Source organism: Alosa sapidissima, chromosome 7 (genome assembly GCF_018492685.1).
Source record: "Alosa sapidissima isolate fAloSap1 chromosome 7, fAloSap1.pri, whole genome shotgun sequence".
Lineage (NCBI taxonomy): Eukaryota > Metazoa > Chordata > Actinopteri > Clupeiformes > Clupeidae > Alosa > Alosa sapidissima.
This window is the reverse complement of record NC_055963.1, coordinates 642735-667118: the sequence shown is the minus strand read 5'-3', so window position 1 is coordinate 667118 and position 24384 is coordinate 642735. Positions and strand designations below refer to the sequence as shown.

Genomic DNA, 24384 nt, shown 5'->3' with positions numbered 1-24384 from the left:
TTATTTGTTTACAAGACGTGCTGCACTTTTGAAAAGATCTGCTGGTTTAGGTTCTGTGTGAGTGGGCTAGTTTGTGAATGGAGAAGAGGGTGGAGAAGAGGGTGGAGAAGAGGGTGGGGAAGATTAAGTGAAATGTAGCTGATTTCATTGTTGCCAAGTCAGCTCCCAGGCTGTCAGTCATCCTACTATGCTTATGAATGGTAACTACTGTATAACAACCATTGATATGGAACGGTGATTACATTTTTTTTACCAGATCTACTTCATAGGTGTACTGTTTATTCAGAATGAATAACCAGCCAATCAGAAAAGAGTATTTCTTCTCTCCGGGTGATAAGTGAAATTTAAAGTATTCCCTTAATTTTTGTTGGAACAGTGTAAAAATGATCCCCAACGTCCCATTTCTGGAGTAGACTTGGATTGTCGAGGTCACAGTAGCAGTGATGCCAGTGAGTATAGTATATAAGTATACAGTGACAGCATTTGGCAGCATAAGCTCTTTATAAGTCATCAACACACCCACTATTGTAGCTAGTCTTCATTCTGTAAGTCACTCACACTTTATTGCATGAAGAGATCAGCTGCTCTAGGGAGCAAATTAGCATTAAGTTTTCATATATTAGCATTATGCGTTCATATATTGTGTCTAGCATGCGCAAGTCCATCCATTCAAATACATCAGTGTCTGAGGATCAGCTGCACCCAGAAGAAATCATGTGGAGGGGGTGTTCACTTTTTGTCAAGCCACACCTTTATTTCGCTTGGGTATAAAGTGTACAAATAATAGTAGATTAAATCAGCAACATCTCATTTCAATCCCGACTGGAGTCCTCCTACATCGTCAGTTCCTGGAAAGAAAAACACAGAGGTAAGTATGAAAGCCAGGGCTTATATAGCCAACAAAACAACAGGAGTGCTCTTCTCAGGACAGAAAGGCTGGCTTCAGCAGACTCAGAAGAACGAAAGTCATACTGTTAAGTCATCACCGAAGAGTGGACATCAGTTCAAACTGTATATTACTGGCAAAAATGTGGATATGATGAATTTCTTGTATTGGTGGGAAAATAACAATAATGTTATTATTATTATAAATAATACATTTAAAAAAAGACTGGCATGAACAACAGAGCAGGTTTTTACCATGATGGCATTGACGATGTCATTGTTATTGTTCTTCAGGGCCCGTACAGCCTTTGCCCGCGATACGTTGGCTTGTGACATCACGAGTTCAATGTCCTTCACCTCGACCCCAGTCTCATCAACCTAAAAATAAACAAACAAATAAAAATAAAGAAATTCACCAGATCATTTTGCTTTGTAGAGGTGTATTCACTGTAGAGCTGAACAAGGTTAGTGGAATCTGCAGACTTATGCATCAGCAAATTCAAAAACTGTTCAGCCTCTGCAGTCTTAATTTGCATTTTACACTCGACTATACTATACTAGAGTAGGGTGCCATATAGGGCGGGGGGGTCCAAGCATTGTTATGTAGTGAGTAATAAGATCCTTGTGATAAGTGGTGCCACTAGAGACCAACCTCTTCCTCTTCGCTCTCCTCCTGTACGGTGGGCGTCTGCGTGTTCTCCTGGATGTTTGAGACGGCCTCTCCCTGCACCTTGAACTTCTCTGCAGCCGCCAGCTGGGCTTGCTGGGACAGATCCTCGATCTGACGGACGAGAGGAAGGACAGACAAATGCACATCTTTTAACCTACAGATTTGGCAGTGGAGTCGTGACCAAAACACACGAAACAGGACGATTCCCCCTCAGCACAGATGGATTTGGCTTCAGCAGACTCAGAAGAACGAAAGTCATACTGTTACATCATCACAGAGGGCAAGACATTTTAGACAACACAAGTGATCCCTTTTCAAAATTTAACTGGGATTCCTTTCCTTACCTTAGCCTCACCAAACACAATGTAGGTATCTGAAGCGGGACTTTTGTACACGTCTGGTTTGGTGATGACGAACAGGATGTTCTTGGACTTGCGGATGGTTACCCTGGTAACTCCAGTCACCTGGCGGAGACCCAGCTTGGACATAGCCTGAGAAAAATGGAGGGTAGAGATTAACGCGTGGATCACACTGAGCAGCGGCACGTTTCCTATTGTTCTCTACAGTTCGCCAGTGGAATGGTGGCAGCGCTAGCGTAACTAGTGTTGAACAAGCCGAGCGTTAAACTTGGTTCAACTTTCAAAGCGCAACACGAGCGTATTCCATTGTCAGTTTTGGCAAACCGTTTGTGTTACTTAGGAACGAGATAACTTCTGGTCTGAGCATTGCGCTACGCTTGCCAAGGTGATCCCCACCTAATGGAAAATACTACATCTAACACTCGACTGATTTTCAGCTTAATGGTGATTGAATCAAAGGCATTGTGAAAGCACAGGAGACACTTCATATAAGTATGCTCAATAGCATGACTAGCCTGTTAAACTTCATATATGTGTGCTCAATAGCATGACTAGCCTGTTAGACTTCATATATGTGTGCTCAATAGCATGACTAGCCTGTTAGACATACCTTTCTGGCCTTCTTTTCACTTCGGCTTTGTTTTGCTTTGCTGACTGGCTCCTCATCGATTTCAGCAGCAGCTGCAAGCTATGACAGGAAGGAGGTGCATCAAATTCTCTTCAAATACATAATTACGACAGATCAGATGATTGACAGTAGCAGGTATAGGCCAACTAACAGACCCAAGAGCGTGAAACTGAACCAGGAAATAAAGTTCTGATCAGGGCTTACAGCAGGGCTTCTGATGCCTGGAGTCACCAGATAAAGTTCTGATCAGGGCTTACACAGCAGGGCTGTTTAAATCTTCAAAACAATTATATATTCTAAATACAATAAACAACCTGGCCCATGTCTGAATTCCAGCAGAGTCCAAGATTTTTTAAAAGGAACATGCCAACTTTATGGAAAGCTTATTTCCTGACTACCTTATAGTTCGATAAGAGGTGTATGCTCTTCTGTTTCAGTATAGCTTTTAGCTATAGGCTAACTTGAGCAACTCCACTTCCAATCAATTATGCCAAGATACACCAACGGCGTCAAACTGGGTTATTGCACGCACAGATAAGAGTATGCATCCTCTTATCCAACTCCAGGATCGACAATAAATAAGGCAATATCCAAAAAATAGGTCCTGTTCTTTTAAGCCCTGTGTGGTGGTGTATGTGGTGTGTGGTGACCTGTGCCTGCTGTAAGCCCTGTGTGTGTGGTGGTGTATGTGGTGACCTGTGCCTGCTGTAAGCCCTGTGTGGTGGTGTATGTGGTGTGGTGTGTGGTGACCTGTGCCTGCTATAAGCCCTGTGTGGTGTGTGGTGGTGTGTGGTTACCTGTGCCTGCTGTAAGCCCTGTGTGGCGTCCTTACCTGTGCCTGCTGTGTCTGTGTCTGTGCGGAATCCTGTTCTTCCAGCTCAGGCACAGACTCGTCGCTGTCGGATTCAGTACCAGACCCTGCATGGCACCCAGAGAAGAGTTTTAGTCTCTGCAAACAGCAGCAGCTCTACAGCAGTCCACTGAGCACAACATAAACAGCTTACAATTCACATAACCGACTGAATACATGTAGAATTCTGCAACACTGGGGGAGGGTGAGAGCCAATGTGCAATGCAAATAATGTGTGTGGACTGTGGATGGAATACTCGTCACTACAAATTTCAGATGAAATTATGTATAATACAAAATAAACCAAAACAAATGAAAACCCCATACCACCCATAACACATCACTCCATTTTCTCTCTGAAACAGGCCAGTTTAGGGGGAAAAAAAACCGTACAAAATTGAAAACTCTATAATCAACACAAATAAAATAGAAAACATTAGTACTGTGAAGCTGTATATTGCGCATGTAGCTGTGGAGCACTACTGAGCAGAGTGGTCAGACTGTACACACAGAAAGGGTGAGAAAGAAACAGACAGACACATAAGAGGCAAAGAAGTACCCTTGTCGTTCTTGATCACAGGCTCCGGTTTTGATGGGGCTTTAGTGGGAGCTGGGGTAGGAGTGGGCACAGGCTTTGGGGCAGCTACAGGTGTAGGAGTAGGCTTTTGAGCAGGTTCTGGAGCAGGTGTAGGCTTTGGGGCAGGTGCTGCTACATGTTTCTGGGCAGGTGCAGGGGCAGCCTCTGGGGGTGCTACAGTGGCAACAACAGGAGTGGCCTTAGGTGGAGCCTGCTCAACTGTTGGGGGCTGGAAGACAGGCATAGTAACTGGCTTCTCAGGGGGGATAAGTGGGGGAAGATCATCATCATCAAGGAGAGGTGCGACCACTGAGGGCTTGACCTCAGGCTTTGTCTCAGTTGGTGGAGCAACCACCACAGGCACAGGTTGAACTTTTGGAGGCTCAGGGGCAATCTTGGGAGACACCGGTGCCATTTTAGGTGGACTACAAGCCACAGCTTCAGCAAAAGACTTGGGAGCTGGAGCAGCTGGTTGAGAGGTAATTTTGAATGACACAGGAGTTGCCGTTTTGGGAGAGGATGGCAGATCAGGGAGAGGAAACGATGTTTTTTTTTTCACTTCGATTGGCTTGGCCTCAGACACTTTGGGTTTAACCTCAACTGGTTCAGCCACAACCACTACAGGTTTAACTTCTACAGGCAGAGCCTCAACCACTTTGGGTTTAACTTCTACTGGCAGAGCCTCAACCACTTTGGGTTTAACTCCTACAGGCAGGGCCTCAACTGGTTTGGCCTCAATGTCTACAGGCAGAGCCTCAACTATTTTGGGTTTAACTTCCTGCTTAGGTTCAACTTGTTTGGCCTCAACTACTTTGGGTTTGGCCTCAACTACTTTGGGTTTGGCCTCAACTACTTTGGGTTTGGCCTCAACTACTTTGGGTTTGGCCTCAACTACTTTGGGTTTGGCCTCAACTACTTTGGGTTTGGCCTCAACTACTTTGGGTTTGGCCTCAACTGGCTCAGCCTCAGGCACTAAAGGTTTTGATTCAACTGGTTTGGCTTCAACTTCAGCTACTTTGCACTCAGCTGGAGCAGACAAAATGGGGGGCTGAGGGGCAGTGACACAAACTTCTGGTGCAGCAGCTGGGACTTCTGACCTAACAGGCTTAAAGGACTCAGTCTTCTTGGGCTTCACAGGTTTGGCCTTGACCACTTTGGGTGCAGCCATGTCTCCATGACTTGAACCTGGAGAGCCAACTGGTGGGGAAGCCAGAGGGGAAGCCAAAGGAGAAAGAGTAGGGGTACCACGAGGACCAGAAGAAGATTTGGGAGAGGTAGGTGAGGAAGAGGAAGCAGACAGTGAGGAACGTTTTCTTCTACCAGAAGGGACAGGTTTAGGGGCAGTGGACCGTGGGGAGGAGGACAACTTATGTCCAGCCTTGCCCTCTTTGGGCTTGGCAGGAGCTGCAGCAGCTGCGGCAGGAGCAGAGGGTGTGGCTGAAGAAAATAAATGAACTCAAGTTGGAAACATTGTTTTCTCTTAACTGCATGGTAGCAAATCCCAAACCATGCATGTTTAGACGGATTGGGGAGGGCCAAGGGGCGATCAAATACAAACGTGTTAGAGTGCAAACTTTGTGTTCCGTCACAAACCTGCTGGCTCAGCAGCAAAAGATGCAAAGTAGCACCCATGCCTCACAACATGTCAAATCTTATTAAGGGGAGGGAACGCCAAAACTGTTAAAAGCACTACACATTCACCAGACTTTGGCTTAGACAAAGCCAAATCAGTGAACACACACACACACACACACACACACACACACACACAAACACACAACGAAGCTAATATTCAAGCTTAGCTTAGTTGTAAGTTAAAATTAAGCAGCAAATTTTGAATTTAGCACATCAACTTGGACCATGACAGCTAGTAAATCAAGATTGGGGAAGGAGCAACCATTTCACAAGTGCTTCTACAGGCGAATTTAAGTCAGATTTACAAACTAAAATGAGTGAAGCGGACCACTTCCTTGCATGCGACAAGTAGGACACTTTATATTACCATCTCTCAAAAGCATTTCATTAGACGTTTAACTGTAAAGTTTTGGTTATGCCCACTAACACACAAGGTTAGACACCAATTAGTACAGGAACAACGCCTAATATTCCAGTCTACAACACCGCAAAGCCTGAGGTATATAGAACAAAGACAAAAATATATAACAAGATCATATAAGTTATGGTAGGGCCTTTATAACTGACCTGCTTCGTCATTTGAGGTTTAACCTTAAGATGCAACTGCCTGACCGACCGCATTTCTGTTCAAATCAAATTGTGCCTGTAAATGCTAGTGATTTCCAGCTGCTAAGACAAAACCTGTACCGTTTTCATGTGACGAGTGCAAATACTTGGGTGTCGTGAGAATGGTTAACGAATGTTGCAGAGGACACGCAAGAGACAAGAGAGGCAGCTGCTTTTCAAATGAAGCAGCAGTTTCAGACTTCACACAAAATCACCCACCTGACAGGTGCCGTGAAGTGAGGGAGGGGCCAGCGCAATTAGGCTCCACCTTGGCCTGGACAGCCTGAGAGAAGATGGTAACCGGTTCTGCCTTCTCCAAAGGAGTTCCATTTTGAGTTGCTATGTCGATGGTAACCGTTGGTGGCTGTTCCAATTTTGTCAAGTCTGCTTCATCAGTAGGATTTAGACTCACAGCTTTTAAGTTCTCAGACAAAGTTTCACTATCCGCAGGTCCGGGAGCAGGTCCATCAACTTCAGCAGGTTCTTCAGCAACGGGTGCAGAATCAGGTTCAGTGGCTTCTTGGGCAGAGAGATCTTTGAGAGACTCTTGGTCTTCTGCAGTTTCCTTCGGCACTTCGGTGGCGGGTTCTTCTGTAGCCTCCATCAATTCTTCTGTGGCGGGCACTTCTTCCTTAGCAACACAATCCTCCTCGATGACTGCTTCAGAATCTTGAGCAGGCACTTCACTAGAAACACACACTTCTGTGGAGGCAGCTAGTACAGTGGCAGTTTCTTCTGTGGAGGCAGCTGGTGCCGGGGCAGTTTCTTCTGTGGCTTGTTCAAGCTTCACATCAGAAGATGGCTGTTCCTCAGCAGTCACAGAAGCTTCAGGCACTTGTTTAGCCAGAACTTCGCCATTCTCCTGACCTTGCGCAACTTCGGCTGGAGTTATGGGGCTTTCCACAGGTTGGTCTACCACCGCTGTGGCTTCCGAAGCCACAATAGAAGTTTCCACTGACACAATCTTGGTAATTTCAGGCACAGCCGCCTCAGGGGAGATGGTGGCGCTCAACACCCCCGAAGCTGAGAGGAAGGAGAGGAGGAATAGCAGGAATAGTAGGGGGAAAGGTAGTCACAGCGAGAGTATCAGCAAAAGCTGACAAATTTGCAAGAGGGGAGATTTCGTGCCACGTGATCATTAAGTGTAAAGACACATGTTCCTTAAAGATGCAGGTAGATGATGAATACGGTCATGTTTACCAAGATCAGGAACTCTGACGCCTTCTCACTTTGATCACTTTGACACAAAATGGCAACCAGCTTAGAAACCAACTGGACAACACATCTTTCAAGAATATTAACGTTGTTGTGGAAAACTGTGCTTTCTGATGTTCAGTGTTATTGTGTGTTCGACAACAAAACGTTTAAGTGTGCCCTTTTCCCAGCATCTCCATGCAGTGCTTACATTCAGAATACGTGTGAGGATCTTCACACCCCTAGTAGCATACCCAGACAGTTTGAAAGAACACCTTGCGGTGTGTGAAATGGTTTAAAACTAGGGTAGTCTTACTCTAATGAAGTGGGAAATAGAGTGAAGGCGGAGTCAGGAGAACAAGTGGACTGGACGAGTGGATGTAAGCTTTAACTTTACTGGGTTTACTCTTTAACGTTACTTTTTTAAAATGTGATATTCCAACCAGCCAAAGTACAAGCAAATAATAGCAATTTTACAAGGTGCTGCTAGAACAGCTCATCTACAGGACATACCATGAGCTTCCAAATTAGTATCTATGCAAAATGTTGACCGTTTCTTCCAGCCAAAACCATCTTTATGAGTGTTTCCATGGGTTACTTGTCATCTTGATTCTTCTTCATCTTCAACTCTTCAATGGCATCATTATATAAAGTTCCATGGCACCAGACTGAAGAATACAGGTACAGTTGTCTATTAAAAACATTCATAGATTGCTTGCAGTCTTGAAGAAGTCCACTCTTCTTCAATACAATTCTTCACCGAATGGACAGAAGATTCCAGCAAGGGTAACCGCAGAAGCATTTTGTGTCAGTACCGTCTATACGCTTTTGTCTATGTATCCTTTGGAAGCTCATGTGATGCCTTGCTTACACTTGAGAAGCTTTGCATGTCCAAGGCTGGATGGAAATGGATATTTACCCAGCCTAACAAAATGTATTAAGTTTTGGCTATGTGTGTATATTTTGTGAAACATTATCAAAGGTGAATGTAGCACAAAGAATAAATGAATTGTATAGTTATTCCTATGAGAAAAGAAACTAACTTCACTTTAACGTTATACAAAATATGGTATCCCATGAGAAATAAATGAATGGAAAATCCATAGGGTGGTGACTTAAAAGAATGATTAACAAAATATGAATATGTTTTGAAAGGGTACAAGTAAGTTTCATTCCATCACTACTCATGCAGCAATATGCATCATGTTTCATGCACAGAGAAATTCTGTACATCTAATCACCAAACTTCAAGTGTAATCTCATTCAGTGCAGGCAACAAGGTGTTTTTTAAGGGGGAAAGTGGTCCTGGATCAGGAATCCTACTCAGAACAAGACCTTGCACGCTACGACAACCAACTAAAACTTTTCTTGACTGGTGTGACAGCTGAGTAGACAAACTGAGAGAAGCGGAAACAAATGTATCTGGGACAAAATGGGCCACAGCCTGCCTTAACTGGTTTGTGTTTCAGTTTAAATATCAGTAGTAACCTAACAGCACTGAATAGATTCTGAGTTCCAGGACCACATTGTTAGCCAGAGGGTTTAGTAGGAGCATGCATGGCTCAGAAAATTACGAACCCGTCTCCACTTGTGGCTGCTGCATCTCCTGCTCTGTCACTGGGACAGTTTCTGTGGCTTCACCGGGCATGTTTGCCTGTAACACACACACATTTATAAGCTTCCACAATCAATGGGTATTTTTTTTCTTCCTTTTTCTTCACTCTTGATAAGATCACATAATAACTAGATATATATTTAGAAAACGTCAGTTATATAACTAAATAAAAATGAATCTGGATTAGCCAGTGAAACGGTCATGTTCCTTTAGCATTCCCCGACACTTGCCTACTGCACATTTATACAGCAACATAATGACCACAATGATTATAAGACTAAATATCTATACACAGAATGAGAAGACGCAGTTAGAAGCACGTGTTTCACTTAATTAGATAGCGGCCAACTTAAATTCACATGTAGCCTAGCATCGCGTTACCCAACTTCATCAGAAAAAGGTAACAACCAAACGGAGAGTTAGCTCTACGTTACAGCGTTAGACTAAAAAGCTGCACACCTACAGATCCATGTTGCTAAAAACATTTATTCTAAATTCAGTTTCTTACGCCAAACTCTGGAGCTTTCTTAAGAGACCGTATTACAAGTTTTCACGTGGTAACTAAGGTTAGTGTTGGGTCGGCTCTGCTCACTCGTAGAGAATGGCTCTAGCCAGCGTGCTAGTCCAAAACATGAACCGGGTGACAACACGCAGGTATCTTAAATGTGTAAACAAACTGCTCTACAATGTAGCTTTGGCCTACACAATCTCAACTCTACAGTGGCAGCTCTGCGAACAAAGACTTGGGTTATCATAACACTGACAGCACTGCCCATACTGGATAGCATGGTTAGCGAGTTGCCTCTTTCAGCCTCTCGAGGAACTGGAATATATCTAGCTAGCTAGCTAGTCAAGATAACCAGTCAATCGACAGCACTGATTAGATCTAATACCAAGTTACTGGCTAACATATAATATTCATGTTACACACGAACATCAAGAGCAACATCAATTGAATTAACTATTCCACAAAAACATGAGCCAAACAAGTTTAGCCAACTCTGAAAAGGATAGCCAGCTAATAACTGTGTGCCTCTCCCCCATTTTGTACTGACAGTCGATCGGTTGAGTTAGGATATTTTTTCATTCAAAGCGTTGTCCAGGTTAATATTTATATCAAACGACCGACTAAACACTTATCCACAACTGAATCGAAAACTGGACAATTTTACAAGCGATTAAAATGTTAGATGCAAGTAGATTGATAACACCAACTCACTAGGTCAGGACTCGGGATCCAAGATGGCTGTGAGAGAGAGAATCTGACCTTAGACGCGCTGTGATATCACAGTTATCGATATTTCTTGTTCCGGGTCGACACTGCGGTAGGTAGGAAGCACGGAGCATCCAGCTAACAAGCTAGGTGAGTTGCCGTTTGTTTATTATTTTCCTGTGACTGCGACTGACGTAATTTTTTGTTTTCCAAGTCTGCTGGTGCTATAGAGAAACGAACTATGCGAGGCACATTGTGTCTTATTATCCGCCGCAGCTAACGTTAGTTTGTTAGAAAACCATCTGTACCAGGCGATTTAGCTAGCTAACATTGGCGTTTCATCCTTCGTAAGGTAAGAACCATAGATAACAACAGCTTGGCGCTGTCAGTACTTTGGGATAAGTTCACACCAGCGTCCAATGTTGGCGTTAATCATTCGTCTGTGGTGAAAATCAGAGTTCTGCATAGAGTGTATTCACATTCGTTTACAGTTACGCAGTCTCTCAATATCTGGTGTATGCTAACTGTTACTCTGCAACCTCATCACCTATAAAGTAATGTTAATCCAACTTTTCCCAATCTTAAACTACCAGTGGGCGCTTGAAATAGGGTACACATGAATCAGTAACTACCGGTAATTTAAAATGCAAGCATGGATACATTTGGGGATAACTGATCAGTCACTAACGTTGTGGTAGCAAACAGATGATCACTCATATTAGTCCGGCAGCCATGGGGTCAGACCTGGTTTTGTCGGTTAAAGTTTTTTTTTTTGCAGAATCTTGTAGACTAGGGGTATCTCTTTAAAATTTAGGAGGGTGCCCAGTGATATCCCTTGTAGTCCAGTCATTTTAGGAGAAAGGGTTGAACAAATTGCAACACAAGCAAACTTAACTGATTTTGTATCCTCAATATGTCCTGAGTAAGGGAAAAAAGCCCCGAAGAATCCCAATAGGGGAAAGTTTAGAAAAAGACCTAAATATACCCTATTCATGCGCCTATACAGTATTTTTCTCACGCAAATAGGGGGAAAAAAATTAACCTTCACATATCGCCATGAAAATTACTGAGTTGATTACTTACATCAAGATAAACAAAAAAATGTATTATAAGTTTTTTGAAATTGTTAACATGGGCAAACAGGGCATAATGTAATTATGTATAGCTATAGTGACCCAAAACTAATTGCAACATTTGACAAACAAATTGTCCAAGGCATGGAGGAAGATAATACATGTCTTAACTGGTATTATATCTCATCTAGAGGGTATATGCTTATAGAAAATATATAGTTTATGGTGTTTAATTTATTTTGCCTGGACAGTATAGGCCAAAATGTATCCACTTTACTCTAGATTCGCCTTTACAGAATAGAGGGCAATGTATTGTGCATGGCATAGAGGAAGATGGGAAATGTCTTAAATGGTGTTATATCTCCTCCGGAGGGTATATGCTTATAGAAAATATATAGTTTAGGGTGTTTAATTTGTTTCCCTTAATAGTGCAGGCCAAAATGTATCAGCTGTTCACTTGATTCGCCTATACAGAATAGAGGAGTATCTGTTATGCATGGTATGGAGGAAGATGGGACATAAGTTGATTGATGCTATATTTCATGTACAGTGCATATACTTTTAGAATATGTATAGTTTTGACTGTTCTATGACTTTGGTAAAACCATGACCCATGCATAGGCATGCATTGTTAATTATTCATCTTAAACTATATTTATTAGTATAGCATTTTTGCCAGATGTCACAACAATAGAGTCACTTGGAGGCTAACTGCAGTTATCCCATCTGCACCCTTCTGTCGAATTAGGACATGATCATGTCCATCTTCAACTTTGCCTTCACAATTTTCCTGCATTCACTAACATAAACATACTGTGCTGTCCGATTATTGTTTTAGACAAAAATTGTGCAAAGTAAAGGGGCATCATACAGGCCCCTCTGATTAGACAGACAGTATATCAGTCACCCCTGGGCAAGAGGTCAATTACTATAAGACTTGCAAAATGATGGACTGATACTTTAGTGTGATATACTGTATGTTTCAGTGACCTCTAAATCCGATTACGTAAACACCAAAACCACTTTCCTAGGCTGAATAATGCCTAACTATGTGTTTGTACAGATTACACATTGTGGAACACTTACATGCAAAAAACCCACTTGGCTCTATTTAAAGATTCAACAACCATTTCCATTGATTCAAAGGGCCACAATGTAAAAATAGACACCAATTTTGCAACAAACCAGTCTGAAATAAGCTAAAGGAATTCACTCTTTGAAAATAAAAGAATGTTCCTCAACAATGCAAGATTCTAAAATGTATGTTTTATTCATGGTTTTATTCCATGTTATTACACGGCTCTTCAGAGTGCTGCAGAACGTTCCATTCACATGAATGGGCCTTCCCAACGTTCGGGCCTATGTTAAATATACATAAATCACCGGCAAAGCATTTAATCACCGCTGTCAATGGCAACGGGTTTTGTGCTTCTGATTAATGTCTTTCATATCACTACGCAAGGACTGGAACTTCATTCAAACGTGAAAGCAGACGGTTGATCAGCAGCTGTGTTCTAAAGAATGTTTGATTCAAGTTCAGCAGCGTGTGTTGCGAACTAGGCCTATTTGTTTCTCAGCAAATGCTACGATGAATGGTAACAAATAGGCTAGGTTATGTAGGCTAAAGTCATATCGTGGGGAGTTTATTATTTAGTTTTGGCAAGTAGCCGTATAATAAGCGGGATAATGTATAGAACGCCGGTCATTACTGTGAAAATAAGTCCCTTCAGGGCGGAACAAGACCCCTCCGCTGTGCATCGGGGTCCGGTCCGCCCTGTCGGGACTTATTTTCCCAGTAATGACCGGCGTTCTATACATTATCCCTTACTTAAGTTAGATGGGGTCAGATATTCTTTAGAATGTGTATTCTGCAACATTCTAATTACAGTTTTGTCAGTATTTGCTGAAGAATAATGCATAAAACAACCCTCATTTTAACATATTTCCACCAACTGGATTTTCATGTTCTTTTACTATGGTGTAAAGATCACCAATTGAAATATAAAAATGTGAAAATAAATTCTGTTGCAATTAGTTTTGGGTCAGACCTTTGCCTGGACTATTAGCTCCGTTGTGATATTTATAAATTAACTATACGTAATTACATTATGCCCTGTTTGCCCATGTTAACAAACAATTTCAAAAAACTTCTAATACATTTTTTTGTTTGTCTTGATGTAAGTAATCAACTCAGTAATTTTCATGGTGATATGTGAAGGTTAATTTTTTTCCCCTATTCACGTGAGAAAAATACTGTATAGGCGCATGGCATGAATAGGGTATATTTGGGTCTTTTTCGAAACTTTCCCCTATTGGGATTCTTCGGGGCTTTTTTTTCCCTTACTCAGGACATATTGAGGATTCAAAATCAGTTAAGTTTGCTTGTGTTGCAATTTGTTCAACCTTGACCCCTATTTTGGCTTAAAATGACTGGACTATTGGGCAATTTTGTATATTAACCCTTTCTTGTTCAATGTATTGAATACAAGGTGAGACACTACAAGTGAATAGGGCATAAAAATTAACTATCAGATATCACTATGAAACTTCCCCAGTTGATTACTTGCATTAATATGGAAAAACATGTATTACAAGTTATATGAAATGTAATGTTTGAATATGCAAATTAGGCATAATCTAATTAAATATGTGCTGATTTGCATAAAGTTTAAAAGAAAAAAATCTGAACATTAGATGAAGCCTGGTTCAAAATTATGTTTTCATTGTGTTTACATATTAGATGAAAAGTATTTTACACAGGAAATTTGTATTAAAGGTTTTCTGTAATTTAATGTTTAAATATGAAAAAGCCCAATGTGCCAAAATCATGAAAAAATAGGATATACCTCTAATTTCAAGATGAGTAGGCCTACTCATATTAAATGCAAATCAACTGAAATAAAATGCACTAAAATAGAGTGTTCTGTGTGATAGTTTGTCAGACAGTATATTCACATTTTGACAATTTAACCCTTTACTAAGTGAATTAATGAATTTCTATATTTCAGATAATGCCAGTCCGGGAGCCATGGGGTCAGACCTGGTTTTATTTATTTATTCATTTTTTGCTTAGACTTGTTGACTTGGGGTGGCTCTTTAATATTTAGGAGGGTGCCCAGTGATATCCCATGGGCAATGTCCTACATTAACCATTAAAGCCCTATGTGCCGAAATCATGAAGAAAAAAAAAATAGGAAAAGCAAATAATCAACTCAAATAGAATACTAAAATACAGTTTGCAGTGTGATAGTTGTTCAGACAATACTTCATGCATTCAAATTGGGAAAATGTAACCCTTTTCTATGTCAAATAATGAATTTATAATTTCAGATATTGCCTGTAATTTCACTCTTGCAGTTTGTTGCAAGTTTGACATTTTCTGGTAGACTGGTTGGCCTCAGTAACGAATCAATGAATCTTTCTTCAAATGGCAGTTGAATTTCCAACTGAAGTATTCCTTTGTTTCAGGCTCTAAATACTTCAATACTTAAAAATGAATATGGGTCAATGACGTATAAGGCCTTTGAGAGGCCCATTTTTAAAATACTTGAAATAATAATATATTTGGCTATTTTCTAAACATTTGGATTGTAGTCTACACATGCATGTGTGTGAAAACTTCAAACAAAGATATTTTAGTGCTTTTAAACTCAAATGAATAGGGCAACGACCTTAAAAAAGTCATTTGGGGCGACCGTAATTTATCTTAAAATTAATAGATTTCCTTTACATAAGTTATATTTTAATATGTATCAGTAATGAATTGAACTGTTTAAGAAAGATATACTCATGTGTCCTTTCATTTATTGCAAATGATGTTAAATACATTTTTATCTATAATGGCAGTGTCACCCTCATAAAGCAATTACATATTTATTTTACTCATATAATCCATAAAACTGATTTAAAATGTGTAGATATAGTATCCACTTATTCATGTTATACCAATGTATTATATTTCAACCAAAATGGACAAACATTTTTAATTTACTACAGAATTGAATATGGTTGGTTACCCCACATGACAAGTGGTCGCCCCACATGATGAAAAACAGCAAGCAATTAAGACTATTCAATGATTTTGATAGTTAAAACACATTTAATGAAATGTTATGAAGAATCAGCATATCCATTTCATTTGACACATTTCATAACATTAACAGTTTCCTCACTATTAGTCAGGATTAGGGGTGGGCGATATGGACAAAAAATAATATCTCGATATTTTTTGTGATTTTGACGATAAAGTCTGAATTACTTTACAGCTCATTATTTATGAATAGCATCAATACAATAATAACCAATAACCTATCCTGTGACTTTTTAACCAAATCAACCAATGCATTGTCACTCTATGACACATTTCCAATTTTGCCCACTTGTGTGGCAATGGCATGGTCTAGCCAGCTACATTAAAGAAGATGACTAGGCCTAACAGTTTCCCAACAGAAAGTCTGAAGCTGAAGTTCCTTTCAAAAACCTTTACTTAGGATTCACTGTAAAACTAAGCAGACCAACAGAGTACATCTAAGTTATTTCCGTCGATGTTTTGTTTTAAGAGAAATCATGTAGGCTAGCATTCCAAGTTACAGAATAGAAACTAATGCATTAGCTTATGGCTAATGTATATGAGAAATCCCATAGAGATGCTAACGGTTAGCATAATCGATACACGTAGATATTTAGAGCGAACTTCAGTCCATTTACAAAAGGGTTACATGAGAAGAGTTCTTTTTTTACAACTGACTATTAAAATACTCAAAGGCAAATGTTTTCTCTCCATATAATACCATGTCGGAAAAAATGTGACTGTCTCATTAATGCTACTTGAACAGAAGTAGCTGCACAAAATCCCAAGTAGGTTACGTCTGGATCTCGCTACACAAAATAAACATTAGGCCTGCGTGTGACAACGTGGACCCACTAGCGATCATGTGACACTTGCTCTGCTGCAACGGGGCTTCTCTTGCATACACCTCCTGGATTTAGTGAATGTATGGGGTTTCAATGCGTGATTTTGAGTGTTTCTTTCCCCATAAGTAATTTAAATACTCGATAATGTAAATTTGCACATCGTTAAAACAACAATCACGATATTATCGCAGACGATATATATCGCCCACCCCTAGTCAGGATATTAGGCAAGATAGTCAGCTCTTGCTACAGGATCTGCATTGATCCGCTGCCTGTAGTGAGCAGTCTTTTCTTTGCTTGTTAGTGGGGCCATCTAGAAAAAAAGTATATTTAAACATACACAGAGTTAGAAAAGGAATTAGAAAAAGTAGAATGAATGCTTAATATTCACACATTTCTCTGATAAAAACATAATAATCAAAAAGAAGTAAGCTTAGTCCTCTCTGAAGTAGGATGGAAATTATTGAAATTTAGAAAAAATATGTGGTGAAATGTTGAAAGTTATTTAAAACAACTAAATGCATATAATGAATGAAAACATTTGCATACAGAAACTACAAATACATGATATGTGTTTTCTATCATTTAAGCAATCAGTGGCGGTCGCCCCACATGATGCTCGGTCGCCCCAGATGATGTTTTCAAGTTTAATCAAGTATAACAGGCTAATGCTTAGCTATAGAACCCAAGCTAGCTTCTTCTCACCACATATCACTGACAAATTGACATTAAAAATAAAGATTTGCGTATAAAACGTATTATTTACAGTTTTAGGTTGGCCGCCCCACATGATATCAAAATGTGACGTATACACTGCAGCAGTTTTAAAGAGGATTTGTTTGTAAAAATGAGAGTGACTACTCACCTGCTAGTTGTCTCTGTGGGACCCTCACCATGAGGCTGGCTGATGCAACTTTCATCTTTGAGATGATTGTCAAAATAAAAGTCCCTTAATTTTCTTGATGGTCGCCCCAGATGATATTTCAGACAATGAACATCTTCGGACAAGATTTGTTTGCTTATTATGAATGAAATGTGTGTACAAATGTTTCATAACTTTGTCAATCAATGGAAAACAAGTTTAAAATTATGCCAAATAGGGTAAGGATTATATTTAAATTATTTTAGTTTGATTTAAAACCAGTTGTCCAAACAAAAGTCAAGGCCGGACGGTCGCCCCACATGATGTTTTCACACTTCAGATGGCAGAAAATGACCAATAGCCAATTATTTTTAAAGAAATAAGAGTGGGCATATGTATAAGGGAGATGGTAGACATACATGCTATAATTTTATTAATTTTAATGTTTATTAATTGGTAAAAAGTTCAGTCGGACAGAAAAAGCAAGCGTCACGTCTTTGACCCATATTCTCTTTTTGAATGACGAGTTTAGGCTCTGAGCATAGACTACTACTGCAATAAAGAATAAAAATAAATGTATATTTTATTAGAACAGCAGAACAGACACCCTGTAGAAATCAGCTAAAAAGAGGCCAGTTTAGGCCAACAGTAGTCATTTACATAGCTGCGCAGTAAGTAAACCCAAAGTCCTTTTAGGCAAGTCCTTCCACTCAGCAGCCATATTGTAGCGCTTTTTGGGCACTTAACAGGCATCTATTTCGGTGTGCGCAAGACTTCACAACACCAACCTTGCTCCAGCAGTGAGATCACAACACATGATTGGCACGATGTATTCACAACACACCACATGATTGGCACAATGTATTCACATGTTGACTTTTTTGCTGCGGAAGGGGCGGGATATGTGTAGACAACTGCCATATTGGCGTTACAAACTAACCCCATGCATTTCTATGGAGGATTTTTTGAGTGATGTGACTATGCCCAAGGGATATCACCGGGCACCCTCTCTAATCTTATTGAGTTACCCCTTGACAACAAGAAACAGCAAAAAAACAGGTTCACCTAAATTATGGCATTGGGCTGCCGGACTATATGGTATATTTTTGATGACGTGATTGACAGTAATATTTAAGACCTGTGGCTTTCTAAAGAAAATGACAATCTATGCATCATGGAAAAGTGCATGAACGAACCAGGTGTGGTTGAGGAAGAAAACATATTGTTGTTTAATGTAACTGTTGCAGCGACTGTTATTGATGGCCTGTTTAAGCTATTCTTGTAATTTAACTTGTAGTGAATTGAAATGTCATATCTTGTGTTGGCAAGATTAGTTTTAATAGTCTGATTATGTACTGCTTTCATTTCTGGTATTTCATTATGTGCCTGGTCATATCCATAGGTCATATCTCACCACAGCCCTGCAGTTGTTCAGTTCAAATATATAACACCACGTGACTCACCTGACTCCCCCACAGGATCATGTCGATGTCCCACCTGTATGGGCGTAGAGAGGAGGAGGAGGATGGGGTGGAAATTGAGAAGTTTGAGATCTCGGAGTGGGACCTGGCCAACGAGTTCAACCCTGAGCGCCGGCGCCACAAGCAGACCAAAGAGGAAGCGACTTATGGCATCTGGGCTGAGCACGACTCTGATGAGGAGCGGCCAAGTTTCGGCGGGAAAAGGTACGTGTTCAGCTGTATTGAAAGCTGTGATGAGGTGAACGATGATAACAAAGTATTGTCGACCATGACCGTGCTCAATCTAGTTGAATCAGACTTCCATCATTCTATGTCGACACTTACTTACATGTCATGAAAATGATTTGTATATTGTTTTTTCTTAACAGAAGCAAGGATTACTCGGCACCTGTGAGCTTTGTGAGTGCTGGGATTCGTAAGACTGCAGCAGAAGAGAAGCAGGAACAGGGCTCAGATGAATCAGACGCCGACGGAGAAGCTCCCCCAGCTCCCCCACCTTCTCGTGCTGCCGCACCCAAGAAATTACAAACTGTGAGCTCCGTTTCTCAGTCTCCGACTATTGACCCCTTGCAAGTGACGTCACGTTTTGTTCGCGCCACAGCAAAATAGCCTAGTGGACGGCAAGAACACGAATCAAATCAATGGGTTGTAATGGGACATATCGCACAGCTAGGAGATTATAGTGAGATTTAACCGTAGTAATGCCCTTCCACGACTGTTGGCTTATTGTTTGGAATACAACAACATCCCATGTTCTTGCATAGATATATTTTGGTTTGTTTTCTTTGTGTTTCGGGAGTATTTCAACCACAATTGCATGCTTATCTCCTCAGTGTATGAAGCACAGCAGCGGTTGCTATAGCAACCATAGACTCTGAACAGGACGGCAGATAGCACTTAGGCAAAGTCTTTGGCAAGATCTGAATGTAAACAGATAATACCGTTCAAGTTTTTTTATGTCCTATTTCTTTCAATTCTTTAACTTAAGACATGTAGGCCTAAGAAGTAAGTTTATTCGCTGGGCAACGTACAAACTGACGAGTTACATTAGCCCTAGCACTATGAGCTACGATAAAAATTAGCTAGAATAGCTAGCTTCTAAGTGTGGCAGCTAAGTTATTATTTCATGTTCTGTTATGACATTCTTAACGTTTTGACTATGTTACAACTGATAAAAGCAAGACAAATAAAGTAACCAAATCGCTTTGCAATATTTTAGTCTAGAAATACTTATGGGTGTTCATTTACCATAATGTTAATTACAGTAGCCTAACGTTATGACCTAACGTTATCTCCACTTGTTTACGCTGTTACCACCAGTTTTAATAACTTTACATTTGCGATCATGACCCATTTCATCTAACAACACCACTGGCATCTTTCCTTGACTATCAGACCCCAAACAGCAATACATTGAACTACAAAGATGTTATAGTAATGGTGTTCAGTTCATCATTATCGTTATGACATAATGTAATTTGCCGTCCGTCTCCCATCTTTTTGCTGTCCAGCATGGAGCCGTCACGTGACTTAAGTCACGTGTCTGCAAGGGGTGAATAATCTGTGGCAGAGTTCCATTCCTCTGGTTAATACAGACTAGCTACACATACGCTATTGTCATTGTTATTGTTTATATTTATTTAATACAGCTAGGGATTTTGGTTGCAATACTAAATAGCATACCTGTCTTAACCCATTAACCATTGAGTCAGTCTACATCTGAAGTTCACCATATGTTCATCTATATTGATCTATATTTTATTGTTTGAAATGACCAGGGTAGCAACTTCAAGAGTTCCCAGAGGGGGTTTGCTGGGAACATCAGGCCCGGCCAGGACTTGGGCACGTGGGAGAAGCACACTCGAGGAATCGGACAGAAGCTCCTGCAGAAGATGGGTTACGTAGCAGGCCAGGGCCTGGGGAAGAACGCCCAGGGTAAACAAACGTCTCCCTATGCCACTTGGCATTCAGTATACCCTTTGGAATGTGGATCCATGGATGTTGAACAGAGGATGTTGAACCATAGTGTTGTTTTCTGCCAGTGGTAAACAATGGTGTTGCACCCCTTTACCTCTAGGTATTGTGAACCCAATTGAGGCCAAGGTCAGAAAAGGCAAAGGAGCCGTGGGGGCCTATGGCCGGGAGCGGACCCAGCAGTCCCTGCAAGACTTCCCCGTGGTAGATTCTGAAGAAGAGGAGGAGAAGGTAACCAAGTGTGCCAGTGAGACAGTATGCTCCAGTAGCCTTGGCTCAGTCTTTCAGCCATCCTCGTGTCTTCTGGTTTGCAGGAGTTCCAGAAGGAGCTCGGGCAGTGGCGTCGAGAGCCAGGCGTGGGGAAGAAGAAGCCAAAGTACTCCTACAGAACCGTGGAGGAGCTGAAGGCTCATGGGAAGGTGTCGGACAGGGGCATGGTCACTCCAGCTGGAGAGCTGGCCAAGGTCAAGGTGAGAAGTCTAACTGGCCAAGGTCAAGGTGAGAAGTCTGTAACTCTGTCTGGTGAGAAGTCTGTAACGCTGAGAATTCTGTCTCTTCTCTCTCTCTCTCTCTCTCTCTCTCTCTTCTCTCTCTCTCTCAGGTGATCGATATGACTGGCAGGGAGCAGAGGGTCTACTACAGCTACAGTCAGATGAGCCAGAAGCACAGCGTGCCTGAGGAACCCACGCTGAGTGAAGCCGTACGGGAGCAGAAGCCCTCGGGCTTCGCCCTGCCAGAACTCGAGCACAACCTCAAGCTGCTCATCGAGCTAACTGAACAGGAGATCCTACAGGTACATCCCACTCATCTGATCTGAAGCTTCAGGGGCCTTTTGGCTTCATTCAGATAGGATAGGGAAGAGGGACAGTGAGTGGGGGGAGAGAGGAGATGACCGCGGGTTGTGTGTGTGTGTGTGTGTGTGTGTGTGTGTGTGTGTGTGAGTGAGGGGGGCTGGGGTTAGATCGGGAGATGACCGCGGGGGGGTGTGTGTGTGTGTGAGTGAGGGGGGCTGGGTTTGGATCGGGAGATGACCGTGGGGTGTGTGTGTGTGTGTGTGTGAGTGGGGGGGCTGGGGTTGGATCGGGAGATGACCGCGGGTTGGGATGTAGTATGGAAGCTGGGTGTGTGTGTGCGGGTTGGGATGTAGTATGGAAGCTGGGTGTGTGTGTGTGTGTGTGCGGGTTGGGATGTAGTATGGAAGCTGGGTGTGTGTGTGTGTGTGCGGGTTGGGATGTAGTATGGAAGCTGGGTGTGTGTGTGTGTGTGTGTGTGTGGGTTGGGATGTAGTATGGAAGCTGGGTGTGTGTGTGTGTGTGTGTGTGTGTGTGTGCGGGTTGGGATGTAGTATGGAAGCTGGGTGTGTGTGTGTGTGTGTGTGCGGGTTGGGATGTAGTATGGAAGCTGTGTGTGTGTGTGTGTGTGTGTGTGTGTGGGTTGGGATGTAGTATGGAAGCTGGGTGTGTGTGTGTGTGTGTGTGCGGGTTGGGATGTAGTATGGAAGCTGGGTGTGTGTGTGTGTGTGTGTGTGTGTGTGTGTGTGTGTGTGTGTGTGTGTGTGGGTTGGGATGTAGTATGGAAGCTGTGTGTGTGTGTGTGTGTGGGTGTGTGTGTGTGTGGGTTGGGATGTAGTATGGAAGCTGTGTGTGTGTGTGTGTGTGTGTGTGTGTGGGTTGGGATGTAGTATGGAAGCTGGGTGTGTGTGTGTGTGTGTGGGTTGGGATGTAGTATGGAAGCTGGGTGTGTGTGTGTGTGTGTGTGTGTGTGTGTGTGTGTGTGTGGGTTGGGATGTAGTATGGAAGCTGGGTGTGTGTGTGTGTGTGTGTGTGTGTGTGTGTGTGTGTGTGTGTGTATGGAAGCTGCATCCATTTGTGCCACAGCTCCCTTATTCTATTGATTTGGATAAACCTTTTGTATGTCTCCACTTATCCCTCTCTCCTCTCTCTCTCTCTCTCTCTTCTCTCTTCCCCCCCCTCTCTCTCTCTCGGTCTCTCTTCTCTCTCTTCTCCCTCTTCCCCTCTCTCTCTCCTCCCATCCTGCTCCAGAGTGCGCGTCAGCTGCAGCACGAGCGTGACACGGTGGTGTCTCTGTCCCATGAGAGCAGCGTGCTGCAGGAGCGGCTGAGTGAGGAGGACGCGGCTCTGAGGCGGCTGGAGGAGGTGCTGGAGCTGGTGGAGCGCTTCGAGGCCGGGGAAGGCCACGGTGACCAGCCTATCACGCTGCAGGAGTGCGCCGAGGTCTTTGAGAAGCTGCAGACTGGTTTCTACCAGGAGTACAAGACCCTGGGGCTGTCCGACCTGGCAGTGTCAGTGCTCCACCCCTTACTGAAGGGGAAGCTTAGCAGTTGGAATCCTTTAAAGGTTAAAAACGAGTTCATACTCAAACGCATTTTAAAAATAACTCTACAGCCAATTAAATTACACCCCGCACTTCTGTGCTATAAAAGCAATGTGTTGGTTGGCGTTGGACTGTTAATGGTTTGGTCTCAACCACGATGTTATGGGTATACACTATGTTTGTATCCGATTTACAGAGTCTGGCCTGTGCTCAAACACAGGAGTTTATTTGAGCGCAATCACCTCAGTCAGCTAGAGTCGTGGACTGCCCCTTTAATGGAGCGCAAACGCCTCATAGACAGCTAGAGTCGTGGACTGCCCCTTTAATGGAGCGCAAATGGCTCATAGACAGCTAGAGGACTGACATTTTATTTGGGGTGTAAAGGATTTAAAGTAGTGCTGTCAAACGATTAAATCGCGATTAATCGCTGAATTCCTATTGTTAATCATGATTAATCACATATTTTATCTATTATTTTGTATTTCTTAACTTTCCAGGAGTCCATATTGACAATATAAAGCAATTATTGTGTATCTTGATTGGGATTCAAATGAAAGCAAAGCAAGTTAACTTAACTTTAGACGTAGGTCTATTTGATTATTTCAAAAGTGCAGCAGGCCTTGAGGCAACACAATATAGGCCTATTCTTCAGAAATATAGCTGATATAAACTGAAATAAATGCTACCGCAGAAGTGCATGCACAAAATGTACACACATTATAAAGGCCATAACAAACAGAAAATACTATAAGTATAAATACTATAACTTATTCATACTATATTCATTATCTTTGAGTTCAGTTGAAAAGAATGGAATCTAATGTAAATGAATGTCGAAAGCAGAGTGCATGCACTCATGTCGGCAATGGTGTCCACAGCAATTTAAAACACCATTCAACCGACTGCGGGAGTTCAGAACTGCGTTGGTGTTTACGACGAGGAGGAGGACTAGGAGGAAGTAAAGTTTTTAGAATATTTGCTGCTAGGAAGTGTCTGGCAGTTTGAGGACATCAAAGCCAAAGAGTCAAAATAGTAGCAGCCAAAGAGGATTGTTGATAACAGAACAAGTGACGGGGAAAAAATATTTTCCGGCACACGATAAATGCGTCAGCCTACTACTCTTTGGCCGGCTCGTAAGCCCAACCAAGTGTGTGCAGCATGCCTTTACATAGCCTAGCCTACTAACAGGGCATCATCATAAAGATACATTTAATCTGCATCACGCCATTTTAGCGGAAAGTTAACATTATATCATTGATTCCAATGGGAAAGACAGCTAGTAATCACACGTTGACGTTACATCTAGTTATTAATTCACAGAACATTCAAAGCTACACTTACCATAATATCCCATGTATAACGGTTAGCTTGCTAGCTATAGTTAACTGAGGAAATTTAGTATAACATAGCCAATTATCTCCTAGTTGTAGGAAATAGGCTACGTTCATATTACAAGTGATAGAATGAATGTGTGACTTATGTTTAGTTGATGTTATGACATGTAAAGTTAAGCT

The 24384-nt window shown here is 41.9% G+C and overlaps 2 protein-coding genes and 2 non-coding genes across 10 annotated transcripts in view; 1 reads left to right on the top strand and 3 right to left on the bottom strand.

Annotated features, from left to right (window-relative positions):
* Positions 1 to 728: 728 nt before the first annotated feature.
* naca (nascent polypeptide associated complex subunit alpha) lies at positions 729 to 10376 on the bottom strand. Of its 5 annotated transcripts, none has more exons than XM_042098620.1 (10): positions 10239 to 10376; positions 8983 to 9058; positions 4814 to 5406; positions 3952 to 4771; positions 3375 to 3460; positions 2525 to 2602; positions 1900 to 2046; positions 1538 to 1666; positions 1141 to 1263; positions 729 to 848 (listed from the first exon to the last, which is right to left on the bottom strand). In XM_042098620.1, exons 2-10 carry the CDS (start codon positions 9050 to 9052, stop codon positions 834 to 836), a joined length of 2061 nt encoding a protein of 686 aa, XP_041954554.1. In that variant the 5' UTR covers positions 9053 to 9058; positions 10239 to 10376; the 3' UTR covers positions 729 to 833. The 5 variants fall into 5 exon arrangements, with proteins under 5 accessions (XP_041954554.1, XP_041954553.1, XP_041954555.1 ...); XM_042098619.1 differs by having other exon boundaries at positions 3952 to 4876; positions 4919 to 5406; XM_042098621.1 differs by lacking the exons at positions 3952 to 4771; positions 4814 to 5406 and adding an exon at positions 6430 to 7233.
* On the bottom strand, positions 918 to 992 carry LOC121714645. The gene has a single exon (XR_006033380.1). It is a non-coding gene; the product is annotated as a small nucleolar RNA SNORD59 (small nucleolar RNA).
* On the bottom strand, positions 1761 to 1836 carry LOC121714647. Its single transcript, XR_006033381.1, has one exon. It is a non-coding gene; the product is annotated as a small nucleolar RNA SNORD59 (small nucleolar RNA).
* The window catches only part of tfip11 (tuftelin interacting protein 11), a 23637-nt gene continuing 9544 nt past the window's right edge, over positions 10292 to 24384 (top strand). Inside the window, exons 1-8 of one of the 3 annotated variants that reach the window (XM_042098615.1) lie at positions 10292 to 10382; positions 18560 to 18766; positions 18931 to 19093; positions 20341 to 20497; positions 20640 to 20767; positions 20851 to 21006; positions 21138 to 21329; positions 22579 to 22893. In XM_042098615.1, the coding sequence (XP_041954549.1) occupies positions 18564 to 18766; positions 18931 to 19093; positions 20341 to 20497; positions 20640 to 20767; positions 20851 to 21006; positions 21138 to 21329; positions 22579 to 22893 (1314 nt within the window). In that variant the 5' untranslated portion in view covers positions 10292 to 10382; positions 18560 to 18563. Of the gene's footprint in view, positions 10383 to 10406; positions 10585 to 18014; positions 18281 to 18559; positions 18767 to 18930; positions 19094 to 20340; positions 20498 to 20639; positions 20768 to 20850; positions 21007 to 21137; positions 21330 to 22578; positions 22894 to 24384 lie in introns of those variants that run through there. The other 2 variants (XM_042098616.1, XM_042098614.1) reach the window with 2 other exon arrangements.